Source organism: Lacerta agilis, chromosome 13 (assembly GCF_009819535.1).
Source record: "Lacerta agilis isolate rLacAgi1 chromosome 13, rLacAgi1.pri, whole genome shotgun sequence".
NCBI classification, from domain to species: domain Eukaryota; kingdom Metazoa; phylum Chordata; class Lepidosauria; order Squamata; family Lacertidae; genus Lacerta; species Lacerta agilis.
The window spans coordinates 27,862,110-27,887,553 of record NC_046324.1 but is presented as its reverse complement, the minus strand read 5'-3'; the positions used below and the strand labels follow the sequence as shown (position 1 = coordinate 27,887,553).

Sequence of the window (25,444 nt, the reverse complement as noted above, 5' to 3'; positions counted from 1 at the left end):
CGCATGCGCAAATTGCGTGCGCATTGGGTTGTGCTTCCGGGTTAGCGGAGTTCGTAACCCGAAAAGTACACAACCTGAAGCGTATGTAACCCAAGGTACCACTGTAAATACTGTAAACGAATGGCTGAATGAATAAATGCAGGACTAGTAAATATGGGCCATTGGCCTGATCCAGCCACCGGGCTATTCTTATCTCTGGGGAGAATAAATGCCCGTACTGGGGGAAGCTTGTGCCTGTAGCAGCAAGGCAGGTGCAGTCCCTGAAGGGAACCGTTTGCAGCAGCAGCAGCACCACCACCTGTAGCATAATACCAAGGGTCCTTGCGATATTTTGGAGGCTCAGCTAGTTTATTGTGCCTGGAGTTTCAGGAGGCTGCTGCCAACTTCATCAGATTAGGCCGCTGGAGCTGGCCTTTCACCCATGAAGGAGAAAGCTGATGTATATCTCTTGTACGTTGGAGGCCTCTTTATAGCAAGGAGCCCAGAGGGAGTTCTCAACCCACCCCACCCCTCTCTGGGTTGTGATAATCATGGGTTCTGGCGGCACCATACATCTGAAGCACATTTGGACTACAGTGGTACCTTGGTTCTCAAACGCCTTGGTACTCAAACAACTTGGAACCCAAACACTGCAAACCCGGAAGTAAGTGTTCCGGTTTGCAAACTTTTTCTCAGAAGCTGAACTTGCTCCTTTTTGAGTGTTATGCTTCCGATTTGAGTGCCACACTTCCGTTTTGAGTGTTACGCTGAGTTCTGTCTGTTTTTGCTATTTATTTTGCATTTTTGTTTTTGCGGCTCTTTTTGTTTTGTTTTTGTGACTGCGTGGAACCCAGTTCAGCTACTGATTGATTGATTGTGTGACTGCAATACATTGCTTATTGCTTTCATTTTATGGATCAATGGTCTCAGTAGATTGTAAAATTTATGTTAAATTGCTGTTTTATGGGTTGTTTTTAAAAGTCTGGAATGGGTTAATCAATTTTGCATTACGTTCTCTGGGAAAGCACACCTTGGTTTTGGAACACTTTGGTTTTGGAACAGACTTCCGGAACGGATTAAGTTTGAGAACCAAGGTACCACTGTACTTGAAACAGCTGTGGCTTCCCCAAAGAACTCTGGGAGCTATAGTTTGGTAAGGTAGCTGAGAGTTGTTAGGAGGCCCCCTTTCCCCTCCCGGAGCTACAGTTCCCAGTGTGGTTAATGGTCGACCCCTCTTCCTATGGAACCCTGGGAATTGTAGCTCTGGGAGAGAGAAAGAGAAAAACTGGTGTGTGTGTTTGTGAGTGAGAGAGAGCGAGAAGATGCTGCTATGGATCCCAAGTTGCTTCTGAACTGGCCAATATGTGCAAATATGTAAGATAATATTTCATCCCTTTGGCTGTGGAAAGTGTTGTCAAGCCTGTTGTGCTTGTGTGCGCCACATGGAGTGCAGGAGTCTATAAAATGATTGTCCAGAGAGAGGCTGTTGGTTGTGGAACTGCATGTGTATCACAGCTGCCATCAGCACCCTCCCATCTTTTTAACAGCGCCTGCCGAGCCTGCCAGTCTTTGAGACCAGCTCTGGATCGGCATGTCCTCGTAGTTGACGGGGTGGGTTTCCTTTTCTAGCTTTTTGAAACAGACAAGTTTTCAGCCACATGGGTCAGCCTGCGGAATGCCTCCAGCCATAGGGGGTGTCGTTCAAGGCCCCTGCTTTGCAGGTTTAGGTGCCAGGTGCCAGGTTCAATCCCCAATGGCATCTCCTGGTAGAGCTGGGAAAGAGAACCCCTTGCTTGAAATCCTGGCGAACTGCTGCTGCCAGTCTGTGCAGACAACACTGAGCTCGATGGACCAGTGGCCTGACTGTCTTAAGGAAGCTTCCAGTGTTCATTCACAGACAGGTCCACCGATTGCAGCCTCTGGTCTCATCCCCCACCTCCCCTTCCTCCTGCAGGTTTTCAAGAACCCCCACCAAGTCGTGGTTGTCTTGCTGATCCAGGTGCTCAGCGCCTTGGTCCCTTCCATCCCCGTCTGCCTCAGCACTGCCATGGAGCGTGCTGGTCCTGAAAGCAGGCTGAGCTGCCTCCTGGGGCTGTACGATGCCACGGTCTACTTTGCTCGTGGCCTGGAGGTTGCCATGTTGCCCATCTTGAGTAAGTGCCCTCTTGAGCCATGCCTCATCGTGTGTTGTCCCAATCCATCCCTGTGCAAGTCCTCTAGGTACATTGCTTTCTTTTTCTCCTTTTTATTTTATTGTTTATTTTTTTTAGCATTAAAGAAAGAATTCGAATTATAAAGAAATAAAGTGATATAGAGGGGAAAGTTTTTCTTTCTTTCTTATAACATCTTTGTTCTCCTTCCCCCCCCCCTTCCTTTTTTTCCTTTCTGTGCATGGGATATATATATTTTTACCGGAATGCAATTTGTTAGCATTGCATTGATGCCATTTATCGGTTACATAACATTTGTACCAAACTTTGTTTAACTAACTTGAGCGGTGTTGACACAGTTCTTAAAGTGTTTGCTGAAGCCGAACAGTTCTGATACTACCTTGAGTAAATACATCTTCGCACTTGTTGCTTTCGACAAACTCTCGTAGCATCCCAGCACCCTCCTGGAACAGGCGGCTGCTTTGTTCCCACCCAGCCGCATGGTGTGTGTGGGGGGGAGGCAGCCTTTGAACCTCCTTAGAGCTGCCAGCCTGGGTTCACTTGCTCTTGGGTCAGGGGTGGGGAACCTCCTTCAGCCCAAGGGACTCGGTCTGTCCTGGGCAATCTTCTGGGAGCCACATGCCAGCGGTGGGCAGGCCAGGCCTTTCTCCCTCTCAGGCTTAATGCTGCATCTGCATCATCCCAGCTCTGGCTGGCAGCAGCAGCAGCAGCAGCAGCAGCAGCCCTGTCCTGGTGTCTGTGAGGAACTCACTGAAGACCTCTAGTCAAGGAAGGCTGAAAACACAGTGCCAAGAGCATGTGGATGCCTTTTATTTCCCTCACCCCGGGGCACCCTTCCCAAACTGGGTGTTCAGTTTGTTTGATTTGCAGCATTTTAAGGCCCCACAAGGCAGCTGACATCACACCGCCATCATAAAATAAAATGTGTGTCATGAAAAATGCAGTTTCCTTCTGTGCCAGGACAGTATCCTTCTGCCTAACCCACCCCTCCCCAGGACAAAGGAGTCGATGAAAACTGGAGGGAAGAGTGGGGAGCTTCAGCAAGGCATGCAGTGGGAGCCAGTGCAGGACCCAGAAAGAGCTGGGGGTGGAGGGAGGGGGCCTCTTCTGGGGTCTAATGGGGGGAGGGGGCAGGGAGAGCGTGAAAATGCCTGTAGTGGATTAAAGGGTGAGTTCTTTAGGACCTGTCCTGGGACTTTTGTGGTGGGAGGAAAAACGTTGGGGGCAAGTGCTGTGATGCTCTTTCCTTGAGCTTTTAGGGGAATGCAACTTGGTGAAGGTGACAGAGCTGGTGGAAGCTGTCTATGGTCCCTACAAGCTCTTCCAGTTGCAGTATGGAGCCCTGGAGGAAGAAAACCTCCTCATCCGGTTGAGCGCTGTCCCCTTGGTAAGGGAGCCCTGCCTGCTTGCCTGCCTGCCGACCCTGAGGGACCCTCCAGGAGCTTTGAGCTCCCAGCCCCAGCAACCAGCATGGTCAGGGAGCAGGGATGATGTCTGGGGGTCCAGCACCCTGTGGAGGGCACCACATTGGCTGACCCTCCTGTCTGTGAGGGATCTCTGTGTGTGTGTATATATATATCCCACAACAAAAAGTGCAGTGCCACGAGTCATTGAAACTGATGGGCTGGAGTTGCAGCCCACGATGCCAGGAGGGCACCAGGGTGGGGAAGGCTGGTCTGACCAGCCAAATGCACAAATGCCCCCCCTCATAAGGGAGGTGCCATCTAAAGCCCACCCTGTGATGTACAAAGTGAACGTTGGAAGTTTCGGGACGGAAAAAGTGTCCTTCACGCAGCGCATAGTTAAACTATGGGACTCTCTCCTACAAGAGCCACCAACTTGGATGGCTCTGAAAGAGGATTAGACATTCACGGAGGACGAGAAGACTATCGATGGCTTCTAGCCACGGTGTCTGTGCTCTGCCACCATAGTTGGAAGCAGCAATGCTTCTGATTACCAGTTGCTGGAAGCCACAGAAGGAGAGAGGGCTCTTGTACTCAAGTTCTGCTTTCTGGTTTCCACGGGCATCTGGTTGGCCACTCTGAGAACAGGATGCTGGACCAAATGAGCCATAGGTCTGGTCCTGCAGGTTCTTCTTAGGTTCTAAAGCCGGAGGGCCTCTGAGCCCCCTCATTACTCCAGTCCAGGAGGGCTTTTGAAGAAGCCCACCCACCATTCCTGTAGGCCAGGGCTTCTGAGTCACCCTTTGCACTGGCGGCTGAAGCAGTGTTTTTGCTCCCTGAACTTTCCTCAGGGGTATTTGCACCGCTGAGGTGCTCTGCTGCCTTTGGAGGGTGTTTATCTTGTGAAAACACCTGTCAGGCTACTTAGGTCCAGTCCTACGTATCCTGCCAGGTGAGTGATGGCAGAGATTAACCTTTCCCCCTCCAGCTCTTTTTAAATGCTGAGGGCGTTTTCATTTTTGCTGGATGCGTTGAGGAATGATGTAGGCTTCTGGGTCTGACTGGAAACATTTGCTTTGATTTCCTGCCTCTTCAGTACCAGGTGGGATGGTGTTCCTTCTTGAGGGGGGTGTACCCCCCCTTTCTCTTGGAATGACTTATGTCCTGTGGTTGTGCAGGAGCACGGGGAGGTCATCGACTGCGTGCAGGAGCTCAGCCACTCAGTGAACAAGCTCTTCAGGTTGGCCTTGGAGGCTGTGGACAATTGCCTCAAGCTGACGGACGGCTTGGGGGTAGGAGGCCTCCTCAAGGCCCTGCGAGCCCTTTTCAGCAAGTGAGTCCCAAGGAGCTGGCTAGCAAGTCAGCTGTTCCTTCCTTCCTTCCTTCCTTCCTTCCTTCCTTCCTTCCTTCCTTCCATGGATGTTTGAAGCTTTCCCTGCCATTGGCAAAGGCAGCTGGATTTTGTCATTCTGTGGAAGTGATTGCCAGTCCACCCATGCATCTCCAAATGTGGTTGTGAGCAAAGGTTTCAGATTCCCAAGAACCACAGGGTTGCTGGGGGTTTGATTGTTCAAATCCCTTCCCAACATAGCTCCTGGCTGCTTCCCGTGACAAGGAGAATAACAGATGCCTCCTAAACAGTGGGTTGTATTCCAGCACTGCTCATGCTTAAGACTAGACCCATTGAACTTGATAGATGTGACTAACTGAGCTCCACTGAGGGCAAAACTTAGCTGGATGCAATCCAATGTGTCTGTGTTACTCTGCTCACACTGGGCAATATATGAAAGCCACAGAGCTTTGCTTTTTGGAGAGGTGGGAGAGTTTTAGCACAGAGAAGATGCAAGCCTGGTTATTTGGGTTGGGGGATGTGGCTTCTTGCTGCCCTGACCACCCCACTTTCCCTCTCTTGTGATTGCTGCTCTGCCTGGACTGTTGGTGCTCAGCTCTCCCCTGTGTAGTGATGATGTAGATTTCTTAGTTGTCTTCTCAAAGGAATGTATATGCAAATATTAAAAACACATGAATAATTAGAAACATACCAATAATGTAACCCTGCCATCAAAGATCATAAACCGGCATGGTATTCAGTGCATCATGACCTCCTGGCTCTTTCTGCAGATATGCCTCTGACTTCAGCAATGCCCTCCAGTCAATCAGGAAGAAGTGCCAGTTGGAGGACATTCCTCCGGATTCACTCTTCCAAGAAGACTGGACCGCTTTCCAGAATGCAATCCGGTGAGAGTGGGGTAGCAGTTCATGAAGGGTGCTGGGAATTTTAGCTCTAGAATGGGTAAACTACAGTTCCCAGGGTTCTTGGAGGGGGGGGGGCAGAACATATTTTAAATGTATGGTGTATCTGTAGCCATGGTTTCACGCAAGCCGGGAGCAGATTTAAACATAACGCTGAGCCCCCCTCCTCTGCAGTACCTACCCACTAACCCCAGCTCCCCCCTAATAACCTGAATGGTTCAGACCACCCCAACACACGCCACATGGAGAGAGCCAGCTGCATTCCAGAAGGCATTTGTGGAGCTGATGGCTACAGATTGCTCAAGGAAGTGAGCCAAGGCAGATGTTGCTGAGGAAAGGGAAGAACCTTCAAAGTCGTTCCCAGCCCCATAACTGGGCAGAATTTAATTTAAAAAATCCACCCATTGATTCTTGGGTGTAACTCTACTCCCCGCCCCCTACTTATACCCCAACAAGCTGCTTCTAGTTGTGTACAGACAAATGACAGCCACCGAATTGAAATGGCTTTTAAACAGGGTTAGTGGGAGATACAGATATAAACAGCTGCTGCTGGCCACAATGGCTAGGTTTTCTCTCTGCTCTCGGATACAGCATGAGAAGGAAACAGTGTGTCCACTCTTTTGGCCACTTTGAGAACAGGATACAGATGGGCCATGCAGGGTCTTCTGATGTTTGCATGATGGGAATTGCCTGGCCCACCTGGTCCAGCATCCTGTTCTCACAGTGGGCAACCAGATGCTCTGATGATGTCTGCTCTCTCCTGCCATTGGGCCTGGTGGCGACTTATGAATGCTGTGATGTCACGGGCGCTTTTCTCTCCCCCAGGATCATCGCCACCTGTGGGGAGCTCTTGCGCCAGTGTGGAGACTTTGAGCAGCAGCTGGCAAACAGGTGATGTCTTCTATGCAAAGTTTGGGTGGACTTCAGGGAGAGCGGGGGTGCCAGTTGCCTTGTGACGGCTGTTGGTTGTCTGCCATGCTAAGAGTGCAACAGATTCCGTGCAGGATGTAAGATATGGAGGTCTGGGTGGGCCTTGACCTGTTGGGGGGCGGTGATGTTTGGTTTGGGGAGGGGGAATGATCTTTCCCCATGGAGGGGGCTTCAGCTCCATTTCCCTCCTGCTGTTTGCAGGATCCTCTCCGCCGCAGGGAAATACCTCTCGGACTCCTACAGCCCCTGCAGCCTGAGCGGCCTCCAAGACCCCGGGACAGAGAAGCAGAGCCCCCTCAAGAACCCCTGGCAGGAGCACAACTACCTGCAGCTGGAGAACCCTGCCGAGTACGCTGCCCTGCTGGAGACTCTCTACACGCTCAAGGTGGGGCTTCCGCTGGCAGAGCTCTGAACTTAGGGGGCAGACTGGACTCCTCCTGGCTCTGAGATGTCCCCCACACTTGGGTGGATGGGGAGATGCAGAGAGAGAGAGAGAGAACGTGCCATCTGTAACCAGGGGGTGCACACACACCATACATTGAAAGTGCATTTGAAGCACATTCCCCACCCCCCAAAAAAGAATTATGGGAACTCTAGCTTTTCAGGGCGCTTTTTTAGGGAACCGTACTTCTGTGAGTTAAACTGCAGAACTCGCTGCCACAGGAGGCAGTAATGGCAGTGACCCAGGCGGCTTTAAAAAAGGATTGGACACATTCATGGAGGAGAGGGCTATCGATGGCTACTAGCCAGGATGGCTGTTCTCTGCCTCCACAGCTGGAGGCAGTAATGCTTCTGAATACCAGTTGCTGAATGTCACAGGAGGCGGCCGGGGTGTGTGTGTGCTCTTGTGTTTGGGTGCTACTTGCAGGCTTCCCACAGGCATCTGGTTGGCCGCTTTGAGAACAGGAGGCTGGGTTAGCCGGGTCATTGACTTGACCTAGCAGGGCGCTTCTTATGTGAGGAGTAAGCGGGTTCTGTTTTTGGAAAGGGAGGATGTGCTTTAAATACGTGGTGCACCTGCAGCCCTGAACCGTTGAGGCTTCTTTTCCTGCCGGTGCTTTCCCAGGCTGCCCTGCTGCTTGGTCTCTGCCTATTCCCAACTCATTCCAGGGGAGGGGACGCAAGTAGCTCTGGTTACAGCTCCTTCCCTGCAGCAGCCTGTTTGCTGTTCCGGGGGCCTCTTTGCGGCACTCCTGCCCCCTTGCTTATTTTCTCACGGGGGTTTGGGATCTCTTGCCGCTCAGGGCACGCCCCTGCTGAGGTCACTCGCCCCGCCACGTGCCTGCTGGGTGTCGAGAGCCCCATGTGCCGACTCTGCTTTCCGGGACTGCCGTGCCCTGGCTCACCCCAGTTGACCTCTCTTTTGCTGTTCAGTTGTTTCTTTGGAAAGGGCAGGGCACTCTTTCTGTGGGGACGTGGAGAGAAGCCAGGATGGCTGCATGAACTGATGACGGACGGTGGGGAGGGAGGGAGCATCAGGTGGCCCCAGAAAGGGCCCTTCTCAGTGCAGCTGCAAAAGAGGCTGCCTTATGCCACACAGTGTGGGGCCTTTTGAGCAAGTCACACCTGGCCAAGCATCTCCTGCTTGGCTCCCAGCAGCTCTCCATAGTGTCAGGAAGGAGGGGAGGGGTTGAGGCCGGCTCTGTGATGGGACAGAGTGAGGCAGCCGCCTTAAGCGGCAGATGTGGAGGTGTGGTGAGCGTCCAGGCACCATGCCACCTTCTCAGTACCACCCATGCTAGCCAGCCACCCTCAGGTGCAGTGGAAGACACTGTCCTTTCTCTCATATTGGAGTGCAATTTAACTGTCAGTCCGATTGGCTTATGTATGTGCCTCGGGGGAGGGCGCCAACTGGTCTTTTGCCCACACAAGCCCCCTCCACCCCCTGCAAGAACCAAGAATCCTTCTGAAGAGGCTTCATTGTATGATGGGCTCCAGAGGTCAGGCTCCATAAGCAAAGCAGATGCTCAGTGTTGGCTCAAGGAAGGGCCACTGTAACTCAGTGGGTAAAGGATCTTCCTTCCTTGTAGAAGGACCCTGGTCACTGGCATCTCCAGGTAGGGTTTTTTTGGGGGGGGGGGTGACTTTCCTGAAACCTTGGAGAGCTGCTGTGTTGACAGTACTGAGCTAGATGGACCAGTGGTTCCTGGTCCTCAGGGTGCACGAGATTCACAAAAAAAATAATAATGGTGGCCTTGGTAGGGCTGAGACTGTCCTTTGTCCTCCGGCCTTGACTCCCTGACTCCCCACCCTAGGAGAAAGGGACCAGCCACAACCTGCTGTCAGCCTCGCGCTCAGCCCTCATGCGCCTCAACCAGCTGGCCCACCAGCTGGCCTTCGACTCCGTCTTCCTTCGCATCAAGCAGCAGCTCTTGTTGGTTGCCAAGATGGAGGTGAGCTGCACCTTGTGAGGGAAACTCCCATGGGTGCCTCCGGGTTTAGGGTGGGTGGGGATTCCTGTGATGAGGAGTGGCGGGCTGGAGTAGGGGATGGGGCAATCTTTCCAAGAATCTTGCTGCTTCTCAGGGAGAACCTCCCTGCTCAATGGGCTCCCCCTCCAGCCATCATGCCGGTGCCTCTCTTGGTGCCTGTGTGGCTTCAGCTGTCTTTTTCTCTGCTTTTCTGCCCGCCAGAGCTGGAGCACCAGTGGCACTGGAGAGATGCTGACGGATGAGCTGCCCAACTTCAGCCTCACGCCCCTGGAATACATCAGCAACGTAAGATCGTTTGTGTGTGTGCGTGGGTGTGCATGGGAGACAGACAGGCAGACAGGGAAACAGAAGACCTGCCCTAATGCTGGTTGTGTCACCTCAGAAAGAATATTGTAGAATTGGAGAAGGCTCGGGGAAAGCACAACCAAAATGATCAAGGGGGTGGGGCCATTCCCCCATGAAGAAAGATTGCAGCGTCTGGGGCGTTTAGTCTGGAGAAAAGGCGAGTAAGAGGCAACGTGCGAGAAGTTTATAAAATCATTTATGGCATAAGAGAAAAGCTTTTCTCTCTCCTAACACTAGAGACCCATGGATATCTAATGAATGTTGGAAGATTCAGGACAGACAAAAGAAAGTCCTTTCTCACACAGCACATAGTTGAACTATGGAAATCCCCTCTGCAGGAGGCAGTGATGGCCACCAACTTTAAAAGAGGATTAGACAAATTCATGCAGGAGGAGAAGGCTATTGATGGCTGCGAGACACAATGGCTGTGCTCTGTCTCCACAGTCAGAGGCAGCAGTGCTTCTGAAAACCATTTCCTGGAAACCACAGAAGCAGAGAGAGTGCTCTTGTGCTTGAATCCTGCATGTGGGTTTTCCACAAGCATCGGTTTGGCCCAGGAGACTAGACTAGATGGGCCATTGGCCTGATCCAGCAGCTCATCTTCTGTTCTTATTACATTTAGCATGAGAGGCAAGATGCCTCTGAGTAACCCATTGCTGGGAGTTGCGGGCGTGCAGAGTGCTGCTGTTGCACTTGAGTCCTGCTTGTCGGCTTCTTCCTGTTGGGGTGTCTGGTTGACCACTGTGGGAGCAGGAGGCTGGACTGGATGCCCCCCCCCCGGCCTGATTCAGAAATACTTTTTAAAAAATGAACTACAGCTGCTGTTAAATATGTATCATGCTTTATAGTTGTACCTGAAATGTGCAGATATTTACTTAGTCTTCAGTTCTTAGACTTGCCTTTTGCAGGTGTTTCTAATTTTTGTGTGTGCTTTACGGATTTTATGCTATGTACGTACCCTGTGTTGTTTGTTATGCTGTTATGTTGTAAACCAGCCTTTTTGACACAGAGCGGTATGTAAACTTCTTACATAAATGAATGTGTGACGATGGAGCGGCCTCTGTTTCTTCCTAGATTGGCCAGTACATCATGTCTCTGCCTCTCCACCTGGAACCGTTCGTGACCCAGGAAGATTCAGCTCTGGAGCTGGCATTGCATGCTGGGAAGCTGCCCTTTCCTCCAGAGCAAGGTGGGGAAAGGCGAAGTGTTGAAAGGGAGCAGCTCTTAGGATTTCCCACAGCTGCCTGTGCTGCTCTTTCCTTTGCTTGAATGGTCCAGGATTACCTCTCCACGAATCCTGTTGTCGACTGTGTTGCTCCCGAGGCAGGCCAGGCAGGGATAGATTCATAGAACTGCATTCTTGGAAGGGAACCCAAAGGCCATCCAGGCCAGCCCCCTGCAAGACAGGAATTGCAGCTCAAGTATCCCTGACAGGTGGCCACCCAACCTCTGTTAAAAAACAGACATCTGCCACCCCATTGATCGCCAGGGTTGATTCGGCTGATCTGGCTGGCTAGGCAGGTGTCCCCTTCCTCCCTCACCGTTCCATGTGTGTCCCTCCCGAAGCTGTGCGCTCGGTGGAAGAGGATGACCATCCCAGATAGAAGGAGTGTACCTCTGTTAAAAACCCTCCAACAAAGGAGATCCTGCCACTTTCTGAGGTCATCCGTTCCTTTGTTACAGCTCTTACTGCCTTAAAGTTCTTCCTAATGTTCAGTAGGAATATCCTTCTTTGCCATTCGAAGCCATCGCAGAAAACAAGCTGGCTCCATCTTCCCTGCAGATATTCCCTTCGGATATTTGAAGGTGGCTGTCACATCACCTCTCAGTTCTCCTCTTCTCCAGGCTTATTCCAGCATGGAGCTGGACAGCTGTGCCTGGAGCTGGGCAGCTGTGCCTGGAGCTGGGCAATCCTACATCACTCCCTCACCCTGGCCAGGATCAGGATTTGGCTTCCTTTGGAAGACATCCTTGCCTCGAGGGTCCCCTCTTCACCCCTCACTTCTTCCTGAGCATTGGGTGCTGGGATGATGAGAAGGGAGTAGGGCACCCACCGCACGGCTCAGCCCAGGAGTCTCTGCCAGGGAAACATTAGCAGAGCATGACTAATCTTGCCTTTGTTACCCATGGGCTGGGAAGGGGGGGGGCGTGTTGGCCGTGGCCCAGGCCACCATGTTCTAATTCCCTCTTGGCGCTCAGCCCCTTGTACAAAAGCAGTTGTCTGTGTGTCTCAGGGCATGCCGTCACCCTGGACCAGATCTGTCTGGGAGGACTGTGGCGCTGGCTTATGGTTTGAAGGGTTGGAAGCCATCTCTGAGTTGTTCCCTGGAGCCAAATGGGCTGCTGGTGCCCCAGGAGTTTCCTTTTTGGGGAAGGCTGTAGTAACTCAGTGGCAGAACATCAGATTTGCATGCAAAACCAACCAGGTCCCAGGGAATGTCCCCTGCCTGATACCCCGGCGAGCCATTGCTGCCAATCAGTGTCAACAATATTGAGCTAGATGGGCCAGTTTTCTGACTCAGTGTAAGGCAGTCTGCCCTGGCACTAGACTTCTGGGTATAATTTAGGCTGCTGTTTGGATTCCAAAATCCTGTCCAGGTCCTTCTGGATGCCAAGCATTGCCTTTATGGACTCTGTCTGTAACTTGTTCTTAGTGATTGCCCTCCCTCCCTCCCTCCCTCCCTCCCGCTGGAGGTCTTCTCCAGAGCTGTACTCTGCTAGCCCTGTTAGGCTGCTCAACTTCCCCTGCAGCAGCTTTTAGTGCCTTAAAGTTCTTCCTAAAGAGCGAGAGATGAAAGAAGGGTCAGGCAAAAGTTAAAAACCTGCAGGTTGCTTGTGGTTTGGGGGTTTTCCCTGCAAAAGAGCAGCGGTGTGTGGATCGAAAGCTGGCAGCCTGCTCGGCGGTGCCCCAGCGGGCCAAGAGTGGGTGTCTCCCCTCCTCTTCCTCTTCCTTACATTGCCTTCAGCTGAGCAAATGCTGGAACTGAGGAACCATCATGCTGTTGGTCTTTCAGGTCATCTGCACGGGCAGCAGTTATCTAGGGTTTCCTTCGGAGAGGGGACATTCTCAGCCCCACTTGGAGATGCCATTGGGGATGGGACCTGGGTCTTTCTGCGTGCAAAGTATGGGTGCTCTTCCCGTGAGCTATGACCCCTTCCCCTGACAGGCCTAGCTGGGGAGCCCTAGTCCGAGGGGCAGGATAGTGCAGGGGCGCTGGAACTGGTGCTGGGGACAGCTGGTGTCCTTAGTGACGAGGGCTGCCACTCTCCTTCAGGCCATAGAACACTTCATTCACCGTGAACACCTCCCTTGTTCTCTTAGAATGGCAATGGCGCCCACCTGAGAGGTGCCAGAACTAAATTCTGGTGACTTCCAACTGACATGCCCCCCCTCTCCGCCCCGTCGCCCCCAGGTGATGACCTCCCCGAGTTGGACAACATGGCCGACTACTGGCTGGGCTCCCTCGCCAGAGCCACGATGCAGACGTACTGCGAGGTCATTCTCCAGATCCCCGAGCTCACCCCGCACTCCACCAAGCAGCTGGCTACGGATATCGGTAAGGGTAGTCACCACTCTGCAGAAGGGACATGGTGGTTTCTCTCTGGCTACGATCCTCACAACCTCTATCTATCTATCTATCTATCTATCTATCTATCTATCTATCTATCTATTTATTTATTTACATCCTATCCCACTCTTCCAAGGTGGGATACATGGTTCTCTTAGGTCAGGTTGAGAGACACTGACTGGCCCAAAGTCACCCAGTCAGTTTCATAGCTGAGCAGGGATTTGAACCCTGGCCTTCCAGTTCCTAGCCCAACACTCTAACCACTATACAACACTGCCTGTCAGTGAAGATCCCCTGGGAATCTCCACCAGGACAAGGATTTTGGCTGCAACCTTGTTGGGGCTCACCCCTTCCTCTGGGTGGAGCTGTCAGCTGCTTTGGACAAATCAGGGCTTTGAATTGGGCCGAGGTCTGGTCCTGACCGATCTCACGCCTGGCTGTCAGGAGTGGGGAGGGGACTGCCTGGTCTCTTTCTTTTCCCTTTGACCGGCGTTTGGCCTTGCAGATTACCTGGCCAACGTGATGGATGCTTTGGGCCTCCAGCCTTCCAAGGCTCTGCAGAACATGGTGGCTCTCCTGAAGACAAAGCCTGAGGACTACAAGCAGACGGCCAAAAGCTTTCCCCGCCGCTTGGCCACCAGCATCGCAGCCATGAGGGGCCTGGACTACTAAACTCCTTGATTGCTCCTAGCACAAAGTTCAGAGTCCTAGACTGGCACTTGGATGCAGAAACATCCAAGGTACGTGGAGGCTTGGAACTCCTTGCAGCAGGACGGATGGACTCCTTCCCAGGTGGAGGAACGCTGTCGAAGCACAGAAGAGATGTGGGCACTTGCGAGGGAGAGGGTTTATTTGTAAGTCGCTCAATAAATTTCTTAAAAGAGGCAGATGTTCCCCAAGGAGGCTTATTTGGAGATTGGGGAGACCTTGGGCATATGCAAACAGTGCTGTCACCTTGGGGTGGAGGAACCCATCACCATGCTGGGAGAATGGTTGCTGGAATCAGACCAAGTGGGTGGGGGGGTGAAGGGGCAAGGCTCCTCGACCTGCACCCAGCTGCTGTTCTGATTGCAACTTCAGACCACTCCCAACTTACGCAGGGGTTATGTTCTGGCACCCTGGAAAATCACGTAAGTGGGGAACAGCCTCTAAACACCCTTTAAATGCCCTCTCTGCTGCTCTCTCTCCAATCCAGATTAAAAAAAATACAGTACCAAAAATATCCACGACTGGAATTGAAGCTCTGGGCAGTGGCGTACGGAGCTGCTTGGCCGCCTGGAGTAGCAAATGCGGGGGCACCCCCCCGGGGGCAGGGTGCCACTCCATAGTGCACATCTGGCGTGACGTCATGACGCACAACACATGCACGCTACGGAGTGCAGTCTTCCGGGCTGCCGGGCGTGAGCAGCTGCCACATGGATGGGCTGTGGCAGTCTGTCCATGCTGCTGCTCATGCCTGGCAGCCTTGTGAGTAGCCGCCGCACGGACGAGCTGCTGCTCGGGACTGCACATGCACAGTCCGTCCAGGCTGCCACACATGTGCAGTCTGGCCGGGCTGCCGGGCTCGGCTTGGGTGTTGCAGGGGGTGGCACTGAGTCTCACCCCTCCTCCAGGGTGGCACCCGGGGCGGACCACCCCCAATGCCCCCTTGCTCCGGCCCTGGCTCTGGGGCTGGCTGGAGGCTGCATGGAAAAGCTGCTGCTGCAGGGGAAGTTGAGCAGCCTAAACAGCCCTGTTGCGCACTTCATCTCCACCCTCGTGGAAGCCCTTTTTGGGCTCTGGGGAGGTGCTTCTCATGAGCCACGAGGACTCTCCAGCTCTCTCCCTCTATTTCTGGGTATGAATTCAATCATTTCCTGGTGCCATGTGTATACGTGGTCGTGCACAAGTGTGTGTATGTGGGGGGATGTCTGTACCTGGAAACTCCAGAACAGGCACAATTGAGTTGGAGGAATGGGGAGTTCCTGCTAATCTGATCCGGCTCTGGCATGATGGGGCATGATGCCTGCCAGGTATCAAGCACCTCTTGTTCAAGGGTGTCCTCACGCAGCAGTTAGAGGCTCCTCCTGAAGGGACCTGTCTGTGCTGTGCCTGCTAGACGAGGGAACCAGTTCTGTGGGTTGCTGTAATGAGATTAACGCTGCCTGCCTTGTGAGAGGCCCAGGCTCCTTTCTTGGAATCTGGATGCGATGCTCGTGTTCCTTCCTGGGAAAATCCAGTCACCGGTTCTAAAAAGCTCTTAATTTGTTCTTGCCTCAACTGAACATAGGGCAGCCAGGATGGCTGAGAACAGCAGGAGAGTCTGGCTTCAGCTAGATCAGGTAAAAGACTGTTGTAGTCCTGTTTCTGTCAGTGAAAGTAATATGTAGGCGTCACGACTAGTAGGTGTTCCGATAGCCCTCAACTCCGTGAATTTGTTTCATTCCTGTGTGAAATCCGCTCAACTCAGTGGCCATCCTTGTCTATGGCCGAAAGCTACCAGTTACAATGGCTTCCGCATGAGAGGCAGCAGATTGAGAGAGGGCTTTTGCCTTCATATCTTGCTTTGGGACTTCTGGCTGATCACTGCAAGAAGCAGGTGCTTCACCAATGGGAGCGTTTTGCCTGGTCTAATGGAAATCCTTAATGAGGGCTAAAACCTCTGAACTCACAAGGACAGGCAAGAAGAGAAAGCAGCACAGTTTCTTTTCTCGACTTTTCTAGGAGATGGACAGGCTTTTGCATTTCACACACAATTCTTTAGCTGCCAGAGCTCTGGTCAAATTCAAAACTTGCATCTGCTTGTAACTGGTGCAGCCTAGTGAAGCTTGCACCTAAAATGTTCCTTCTCCTCCAAGTCTGGGGTTAACAAACTCTGGCCTGGTCTGGTGGGTTATGCAAGGTGAGCTGACAGGGCTTGCCTGTTTCAAGGGCCCTCTTTCTGGCTCTGTAACAAAAAAATAAAAACCCGGCAGCATAGGGGTGAGGGGTGTTCTTCTCCGGGCTCAGGGCACAGCATGAGAGGAGCAGGCAGGAGAGCAACGTGAGGCTTGGACTGCACCCTCTCCTCCCCCCAGCCCACCTTGCGGCAGGTGTCAGTTTTGCGCACATGGCATTTGGGTGCTGTTTTCTGCAACTTGCCAAACAGGCTGGGAAGGCCGGGGGGGGGGGGAGCCTGGCTTAGGAGAGCCGACAATTGTGAGGCTTAGTCCTTGCTTGCCTGGCACAGCATCCTCCCTTGAGGACAGCCTTGCCATGTGCTCTGGCTACCAGGTGGGATGGGCTGGCTGTGGACGTTCCTCCTGGGCTGGTCCGTCAGGCTGGCCCCTTTCCGAGGGACAGCCTGAGCCAGGCGCTGGCCTGCACAGACCGGATCCAGCTGTCTGGAGCAGGTGGCCTCTCCTAGTTCCTGGGATCACTTTGCCCTCGCCACCATCCTGCCCATTTTTATGGGCTTGTTCGTGGCTCAGCTCTTGATTCACCCAGGGCGGTGGAGAGACTTGCAACAGCAGTGCTGGGGGGTTGGGAAGGGCCAGCCTCTGGAAGGCTGCAGCAAGGCTCCTCCTGCACGAGGCAACTCTAGGCCTGCTGCAAAGGGAAGGTCCGTCTCTGCAGCTCTGGGGCTCTTTGTGTCCTCCGGTATGGTCAGTGGGGGTGGGAGGAAGGAGCTGGAGCCTTGGCTGGCTGGTTGCTTGGCTGAAGGAAGGTCTCTTCCCCCCTCCCCCACCACCCTGAGGCTATCACCTTCCCATCATCTCTGCACAGCCCAGTCCCAGATATTTTGTTGCCCAAAAGCAGCTCTCTCTCTTCCCTTCCCAGTTTAGGTGACTTTTGGGGCCTGGAATCTGTCTAATGCAAGGTGTCAATAGCCATGACAGGAGAGGCAGGCGCTGTCCGTGGTAGACAGGGGGCTGTGGAGCATTTCAGGCACTTGGCCTCTCGCATAGCCTGATCCTTTGAACCCCTCCTACCACTTCCTCCTCCTCCATCTCCCAGGTTAGTTTAGGGGAGTGCAGTTCAGGAAAGCAGGAGTCAGGTGGCCAGAGAGCAGTATCTATATATCCCCACCAGGGAGGTATTTACTCCCCTTTTGCCCTCTTGTATCGTTGAGCTCCCTTTAGGAGGCGATTAGCCCAGGGAAGCATTGCCTGATGTGATGCTCATCTACCTTTTCTAGCTCTGTGGGGTTCTCCCCTTGTCCCAGCTCTTCTGCTAATTGGCACTAGGTCAGAAAGAGGCCAGTTGCACAGACCTTTATACATTTTATACTAAACATGTGCATGTGTGTCTGTGTGTATAGCTGGCACAAGGCGTAAGCCGCCTTCCTCGCTGGAGGCTGGTGCATCACAGAGGCTCCCACGTGCTGGAAGAGTGTCTGCCAAGAGGAAGACGCCACCTGGTTGCCAACCAAAACTGGGCTCGTTCTGCCAAAGAGATCGAAAAGGAAGCAGCATCTTTATTGGTGTGCCTCTTTTCCTAGAGCACGTTAGCCTATGCTCCAATTCATGTCAAGTAGAGGAGAGGGCAGGAAGAGGAGGTTTGAAGAAGCAGGCAAGGCAGTTGCTCTGTCTGTCTCGTTTATTGTTAGCCCACAGAAAGGCCCGAGCTGTAGGAAATGGCAGGTTGCTTGTATTGCTCTCTAACAAGCACAAGGTTGATGGTGGATTCCCCTACTGCATCTCTTCATCTAAAATAAACCCCACCCACAAGGAGTCCAGCTCATTAAAATGTTTTCCACCACAGGTGAATTGGTATTCTGCAAAGGACTCTTACCCTCTCCCTCCAAACAAAAACTCCCTCCCCTCCCTGCAGTGTCACCACCTTCGAAACCCCAAAGTTTGAGGGCAGCAGTTTGTACAGTAGAGTCAGGTGCATGGCCAGCCAGCTCAGGCAGACAGCAAAAGGGTTCCAGCATCATTGAAACGTCAGCCCTGGCTGGGTTAAATGAGGCGTCTGGACGGAGCTTTGCAATATAACCCCCATTTCCACAACTCAGGCTCTGCCCGTCCCTAAAGGGTTCCACAGAAGCTGTGGCCATGCACATTCCACCAGCCAGATATGATGCCCCAACTAGGCAGGTGAGCAAAATGGGAGACCTCCAACTGGTCAGTGTTTTGCAGGGGGGAGTCCAGCACAGACCGGAACATCTGTGTTTGTGTTCTTAAAAGTGCTCTGCCACCCTAACTCAACAAATCCACTGGGGGGGGGGGGAACCCACCACCACAGACAGACTTTGGGCAGTTAGGATAGTGACAGAGAAATGTACCAATGATGAACTATTGGATTATGCAAGTGAATCGGAATGAATGCACATTTGCCGTAAACAAAGCGGAACAGACACTCAAAGCAGACTGGGCATGCCCTGACCTCTGTGCAATCCAATCGGGACAAAAGCTGAACCACTCTTAAATTCCCAAATGTCCCACGCTGCAAGGAGCTGAGGGAGAAGGAGTAGGCTGCCTGGGCGGGCATTCCTGCATGGACTAGAAGACCCTTTAGGTCCCTTCCATTCTGCAATTCTACAAAGCTCCCTTGGAGGACAGAGTGGGGTTTCTTGGCTCCACATCGGCTGGGCATTAAGCTTTAGTTGGATCTGCTTCCCCATCGCTATCCATCTCCATGACATCCATGTCCGACACACGGAGGGAGTCGTACTTGGGAGGTGGCGTTCCTGGTTCAGACCCAGCCTCGCCATCTGCGGCAAATTCGTCGTCCCCAGGATTGTCATCGGCTCCCTCCTCCTCCTCCCCTTGGAAGCCCTGGTTGGTGTGAGCCTCCACCCTCTCGGACACGGTGGGAAGAGCGTCCCGCTTCGGGGGCTGGCTGGGCTTCCTCTTCAGCCCCTTGAACCAGCCTATCAGCTTCAGGATAGTGATCCAGACAAAGTCGATGAGGATCTCTCCAAACTCAATGATGCACAGCACAGAGCCTCCCATCCAGAAGCCAAACTGGCCACCCAGGCTTGAGAGAAGCCAGACAACCTGCAATGGGAAGAATCACAGGGTGAGAAGGCATTGGGAGTGGGGGGAGGTAAGGGGGGTCCTGACCCCAGTGGGGCAACTGTTTGCTTTGAGGATGGCCTTTCAGTGGAACAAGTCCTGGGGGATGGAATCGGCTTTTTATCCTCACTGGACTTTAATCACAAAAGTCCTTATTTATGTCCTTTTTCATTTTACAATCGTGCCTTGGATACCGAACGCCTTGTGAGTCAAATGTTTCGGCTCCCAAATGCCACAAACCCGGAAGTGAGTGTTCCAGTTTGTGAACGTTCTTTGGAAGCTGAACGCCCGACACAGCTTCTGTGACTTCTGATTGTGTGCAGAAAGCTCCTGCAGCCAATCGGAAGCTGCGCCTTGGTTGTTTAACATTTTCGGAAGTTGAACGGACTTCCAGAATGGATTCCGTTTGACAACCAAGGTATGACTGTATTGCAGTATTCCCAGCCAAGGACACAACCAAATTTCAGAGGGGAAGCTAACAAGACTTTAGCTTTTAAATAAAATTATCGGGGGGGGGGGGGGGTGCTGGAGATTCAAAAGCTGAAGAGTGAACAGTTTAAGCTTGTCTTTATTCCAAAGTTGGAATGAGCTTTGAGGTCTTTCCCATCTCATCATAGTCCTGGAGAGCTTTCCTGCTCACAGACGGCTCCCATCCTTTAACACCAAATCAGTATTTTCCCAGAGGCCACAACTCACCCTTTGCAACATGTGAAATAAGAGCATCCCTGAGACAGTTTCTGTGACAACTCAGAAACAAAAGCCAAATCAGGAGACACCTGAGAGAAGGGAAATGCATTTCCAGTGCAGAGGGTGGGGTTTAAAACACATCCCTCATTACTATTGGACAATCCTGCACCCTGTGCTTCATAGAATAGGCTGAGCAAGGGGATCTGGACCCAGCCCACTTACAGTTGTCCCTGCTGTCTCCACAATGGTTCGGTAGTTGTACTCTTGGAAATAGATGTTGAGCTTGATGATTCCACTCCTGCAGGAAGCGAGAGGAGAAACGATGAGCTCCTCTTCCTCAAACATTCATTCACCAGGCCTGATAAGCTGCTGCCTGAGATTCTGCCATTCCCTTCCGTATAGGTTCCTACCCTGAAGTTGGTGGCCATTACTCCCTGCTGTGGCAGGGAGTTCCACAGTTTCACTGTGCTGTGCGAAGAAATACTTTCCTCCATCTGTCCTGAATCTCCCAGCTTCACTGGACATTCACAACTTCTGAGCATTAGCAGAGAGGGGGGGAAAGTTTCCCCTATCCATTTTCTCCACGCCACATGTACCCCACTCTCACTTGGTGGCTCTGGTGTATGTGGCACACAGGAAAGCTTGGAAAACAAGGCTTTGGCAGCTGCTGCAGCTACAAAGCAGGCCTATAAACCTGGGGACAGTTGTCCAATTTCCAGCTGCTCCGCAGCAACCAAGATGAAACTGGTTGCAGTGGGTGGGAGAAGGCTGAGACACTTTGCAGAGCTGCAATTTCGCAATGGGTGGAGGCAAAAGGGTTGCAATGCGGCGGCAGCTGCTGCAAGGGACTCACCCAGCCTGGAACAGCTGGGGCTGGCTGAAGCGCATTCCTCCTGGGCCTGCCTTTGCCACGAGAGCTTTCCAAATTGGGTTCTGGGGCTGGGGGTTTGGCACCTCCTGGGGCCTCAGAAAGCAGGGAGAGCAGCTAGGCCGGGTGAGTCTCAGAAGCCAGAGGGGGCTTTGGTGGTCCTTGCCTGTGCTCTGTGGCCAGAGCAGACACAAAAAAGAAGAGCCATGCAAATGGAGCAGCAACTATCCCAAGAAGGCCTGACGGGAGCAGGGAGAGGTGGCAGGGATGAGGAGCAGCCAGGGAAGGGGGCAGGGGCTGGATGAGTTCTTGCCTCGGGCCCCTCCAAGCCCTGGAGCCAACCTTGCCTCTACCACACATTGACTTTTATTGCATTCATAGCCCACCCTTTGCTCCAAGGGGCTCAAGGTGGTGTACATGCTTCTCTCCCCCTCCTCACTGAATCCCCGCAACAACCCTGTGAGGTTGCCCCCAAGATTGCTCCCAGTGTACTTCATACGGGGCTGAGTGGGGATCCAAACCCGGGTCTCCCAGGTCCTCTTCTGACACTCTAACCACTGCACCACACTGTCTCTCAAGCCCCAGACTGCCTTCTTAAGCAGCTGCCTTCCCTTCTTCTGCATCTCCCTGTCTAACCCCCCCACCCACTCCTTGTCTCTCCCCACCCACTCCTTGTGGCTCAGGGAGCAGCTGGCTTTTACTCACTTGTCCACAGTGATCGTGCGCGACTTATTTCTTTCATAGGATAAAATATGGAATATCCAGTTCTAGAAAGAAGAAACAAAAGAACGTCATGAACGACACCTGGAGGGAGGGATGTTCTGACTGCCATCTGTGTGGAGGACACCCCCTCCCCGCCCTTTTGCTTACTTGTACATGCAACGTCAGGTGCCTTGCAAATTAATAAATGTAAATGAATTAATTGATTGCCTTTCTGACGTGGGTACATTTTTAGAACCATAAAGCACTTTTATCTGTTCAGGGCAAATAAAAGAAAGTACTTCTTCATGCAGTTAAACTATGGAACTCAATCCCACAGGAGGCAGTGATAATCACCAACCTAGATGACTTTAAAAGAAGATTAAACAAATTCATGGAGAAGAGGGCTATCAATGGCTATTTGCCATGATGTGGCTATGCTCTACCTGAATGTTACTGAATGCCACTTGCTGGAAACCTACGGGAGGGGAGAATGCTTGCAGGCTTCCCAATGGGGCATCTGGTTGGTCCCTGTGAAAGCAGGGAGCTGAACTAGATGGGCCCCCTTTGGCCTGATCCAGCAGGCTATTATGTTCTTAAAACAGGAGTTTAATTTTTAAAAATTTTAATATTCCCTATTGAATGAATTTCATCCCTTTTAAATCGAGCCACTTCTCTCTTTTAAAAAAAAAAAAATCTTACGCACCCGAGTCTGGGACTGAGCTGCTTTAAAAGCCCCAACCATCTAAGCATCTACCCAAATCAATGCGTGTAGATCTTCAGAACAGCCAGAAGCCAAATGATTTCCCCAAAAGCATCCCCAGGAAACTCACCTCAGAAGCTTCAGAAGGCCAGTCAGCCATGGAGATAGTCATCTTGTACTGGGTGTTGCTGTTGAAAAAGGAAGGAAAGAGAGTTGTCATTCCCTGTCTCCCCTTCCCCGTCTCTTTGCACAGCAAAGCCCAGCTGGGTTATTCCAGCTGCCCCACTGAAGAGGCCCAGGGGTCAGTGCAAGACAGACAGCAGGACTTCCGTGCCTCGGGAACTTCATGGGACGCCGCCTGTACTTACTTGCAGGTCTCCTTGCAAGACTCGATGCAGGTCTGACGGATCTCCAGTCGGTTGCGCAGCTCAGAGAAGCAATATGCTGCAGAGTTCAAAGAAAGCACAGTCTTTGCTTTCAGGAAATTCAATGGAGTTGTTTTCTCCCTGCTGAATTTGCGGGGCTTAAAAGCTCATGGAAGTGCCAAAGGGGCAGGGGCGTCTTAGCCATAGAGGCTAGTGGCGCGGGGCACCATGGCGCCAAGTTCTGGAGGGCGCCTGGGAAGAGGTGGAGGCTCAGAGGTGTAGGAAGCCTCGGGTGCCCAGGGCGGCGTTGCAGTGCCGAGGCACTCCCCTGGTGGCAGGGCGACCTGATGTATGCGTCGTGACATCACGATGCATGCGTTGGGACAGACTGTGCATGCCTGGAAATCCGGGCATGCGCAGTCCATCCCACCGGCACTGCTGCTCCAGTGGCAACCCGGTGACTGAGTGCCGGCTCCTGGGGCTTCCTCCTCTGAAGGCCCAGGAGCCGGCGCTCGGTCGCTGCTGCTCCAGTGGCAACCTGCTGAGCAAGCGCCGGCTCCTGGGGCTTCCCTGTCCCAATCGCGGGGGGCAGCCCCATAGCAGTGCCGGCAGACGGACCCCGGACAGGCCGCAGGGCGGAGTGGCTTCGCTCCACGGCTTGCTCGGGTCAGCTGGCGGGGCGGGGCTGGCCCATGTGTCATCCCCCCTCCCCTGGAACCCGGGGCGGCCCGCCCCCACTGCCCCCCTTGCAACGCCCCTGTGGAGGCTGGACGCAGTGCCTCCCGGCATCAGCTCACTGCCTTCGTCCACCTCCGCCATGCGCCACGGGAGCCTCCATCCCGCCGGAGGGAAACAGGGTGGGGGTGGGGGCCGCCGGAGGGATCCTTGCACCACGGTGACAGATAAGTTTAAGACGGCCCTGCAAAGGGAGGAGGATTGTTCCTGTGATGCCTGCTTCCCTCACCCAGGGCCGGATTTAGGTCTGGTGTGGCCCTAAGCTACTGAAGGTAATGGGGTCCTTGATATGTCCAGCTGTCCTTTGTCAACAACAAATTGCCGCTGTTTTTTGTGTTGAATATATGCTATATATGGTGATTTATGGAACTAATAGGTATCTAAAGCCATTTAGAAACACTGTTGTATGTAGGTTTTATTTTATTTTTTTATCTTATATTTTGGAAATGTACATCCAGGTTTTTTTCCTTTAAATTTTTTTGGGGCCCCCAAGAGAATGGGGCCCTAAGCTATAGCTTGTTTAGCTTATACGTAAATCCAGCACTGCCCTCACCCCAAGTCAAGCTGCTGTTGTCTGGAACAGAACTGAAGATCCACACTGCTCTGGCAACCCGTCCCACATTCATAAGAACTTGACCTTATTATGTGGCAGCACTTTGGAACTCCCTGCCTATTGGTATCAGGCAGGCACCTTCACTACACACCTGCTGAAAACATCATTGTTTAAATCTGTATTTAATATATTGTTATTTAAACTTTTCAAACATCTTAAATTATTGTTGATTTGTACTTTGAATGCTTTTTTGTGTAAACCACTTTGAGGTGGGTTGTTGTGTTTTTACAGTCAAGTGGTGTATATAAACTCTGAAATAAAACAAAACAGAAATCTTCACAAATTGAATCTAAAATTGCAAATTTTGACACTTCACTTAACCCCCCCCCCCCGCCAAATGTTGGAAAAGCATTCAAAACAAAAACAGATGCGTGAGTTTTAAATCTTGGCCCTTTCAAAGCAATTGCCCCGGCTCCCAGTGTCCCTTCATTGCTTGACTAATCCATCATGGTCAATGACCCATTTACACAGGTGGAACACACACAATATCCAACACCCACTAAATAAACCAAACAGCTGTAACTAAACAAGGAAGCTGGACTTCTTGGGCAGTGTTTGCAGGGCAAACACACTTTCCCCAAGAAGGGGAGCACCCCCCCCCCGCGTCCTTTCTGTGCCCATTCTCACCCCAGTCTGGAAACTCCCGATTGTTGCAGTAAGGCTTCCCTTGGGCCCTAGGGAAGGAGTAGTGGCAGCAGTTACAGGCCTTCACCACCTGATCTTGGAAGCAGGAACGTAGGCAAGCCTGGAGGAAGAGAGGACTCTGCTTAGAGCCAGCGAGTTCCCAAGAGGGCTTGGAATCATAGAATGGTAGAGTTAGAAGGGACCACGAAGGTCCAACCCCCCTGCAAAGCAGGAATCTTTTGCCCAACGTGGGGCTCGAACCCACAACTGTGAGATTAAGAGCTTTATGCTCTACCAATTGAGCTATCCATCCCTCCAAGAGGGGGGCCTTGGGTTAAGTCTCTCTCTCACAGCCTCCATCCCCCATGTGAGGAGGGAGACCAATTGAGAGAGGACATCACCTGTATTTCTAGCCAGGAGTGGCTTGGAGTGCAACAGGTAAATCAAACCTTGGGTCAGGTCCAACCGTGACCTCAGCAAGCCACCACTTTTGGACCCTCTTGAAACTGCATCAAAAGTTGCCAAGGAGACACAACTTGGGACAAACTTGCTTGACTGGATGGTTGAGGGGGAGCAGAACATGGTTTGTATTACTTACCTGGATGGAGTAGGTTGTCCTGTAGACCCCTCCTGTGGAGCTCTCCTTGCGGTCTTCCATGGTGCAGTTGGAGCAGGGCTCAGTCGGCACTGTTTCCTCCTGCAGGGAGGAGGAGGAGGGGAGAAGTAAAACCTTTCTGGATTTGTTGGGTCAGGAAATCCTCCTTGCCCCAGCTACCTGTCCCTGAGGAAGAGGGCAACCTAGGTGAGTTAGGTTTCCACCATTTCTCCTCCTGCTGAGACTAGATCCTAGGATTGTAGAATTATAGAGCTGAAAGGGACTCCAAGGGTCTTCTAGTCCAACCTCCTGCAATGCTGAAGAATCCCTGACCAATGGCCGGATAAGCTGATTCCACTCAATTCCTAGTGGAGGGATCAGGGGAAAAGCCCAACCAACCTGCCCCCAAGCACTGGGGAAGCTCCATTTATCTGAATCCAACCAACATCCCATCACAGCACTTAGAAGTGGTTGTGACCCAGCTCCCTACTCCCT

The 25,444-nt window shown here is 52.4% G+C and overlaps 2 protein-coding genes across 3 annotated transcripts in view; one reads left to right on the top strand and one right to left on the bottom strand.

Moving 5' to 3' along the window:
• The window catches only part of COG7 (component of oligomeric golgi complex 7), a 28,711-nt gene extending 14,744 nt beyond the window's left edge, over nucleotides 1-13,967 (top strand). Inside the window, exons 7-17 of one of the 2 annotated variants that reach the window (XM_033167075.1) lie at nucleotides 1,934-2,132; nucleotides 3,410-3,537; nucleotides 4,732-4,886; nucleotides 5,675-5,791; nucleotides 6,632-6,697; nucleotides 6,938-7,121; nucleotides 8,992-9,129; nucleotides 9,370-9,453; nucleotides 10,588-10,702; nucleotides 12,927-13,070; nucleotides 13,588-13,967. In XM_033167075.1, the coding sequence (XP_033022966.1) occupies nucleotides 1,934-2,132; nucleotides 3,410-3,537; nucleotides 4,732-4,886; nucleotides 5,675-5,791; nucleotides 6,632-6,697; nucleotides 6,938-7,121; nucleotides 8,992-9,129; nucleotides 9,370-9,453; nucleotides 10,588-10,702; nucleotides 12,927-13,070; nucleotides 13,588-13,754 (1,497 nt within the window). In that variant the 3' untranslated portion in view covers nucleotides 13,755-13,967. The remainder of the gene's footprint in view (nucleotides 1-1,933; nucleotides 2,133-3,409; nucleotides 3,538-4,731; nucleotides 4,887-5,674; nucleotides 5,792-6,631; nucleotides 6,698-6,937; nucleotides 7,122-8,991; nucleotides 9,130-9,369; nucleotides 9,454-10,587; nucleotides 10,703-12,926; nucleotides 13,071-13,587) is intronic. The other variant, XM_033167074.1, reaches the window with a different exon arrangement.
• Nucleotides 13,968-18,466: 4,499 nt separating this feature from the next.
• SCNN1B (sodium channel epithelial 1 subunit beta) overlaps nucleotides 18,467-25,444 on the bottom strand; it is a 36,607-nt gene continuing 29,629 nt past the window's right edge. Inside the window, exons 9-15 of the mRNA XM_033167548.1 lie at nucleotides 24,953-25,051; nucleotides 24,358-24,475; nucleotides 22,386-22,461; nucleotides 22,148-22,205; nucleotides 21,321-21,382; nucleotides 19,970-20,045; nucleotides 18,467-19,042 (exon numbers count right to left, since the gene is read on the bottom strand). Of these exons, the coding sequence (XP_033023439.1) occupies nucleotides 18,638-19,042; nucleotides 19,970-20,045; nucleotides 21,321-21,382; nucleotides 22,148-22,205; nucleotides 22,386-22,461; nucleotides 24,358-24,475; nucleotides 24,953-25,051 (894 nt within the window). The 3' untranslated portion in view covers nucleotides 18,467-18,637. The remainder of the gene's footprint in view (nucleotides 19,043-19,969; nucleotides 20,046-21,320; nucleotides 21,383-22,147; nucleotides 22,206-22,385; nucleotides 22,462-24,357; nucleotides 24,476-24,952; nucleotides 25,052-25,444) is intronic.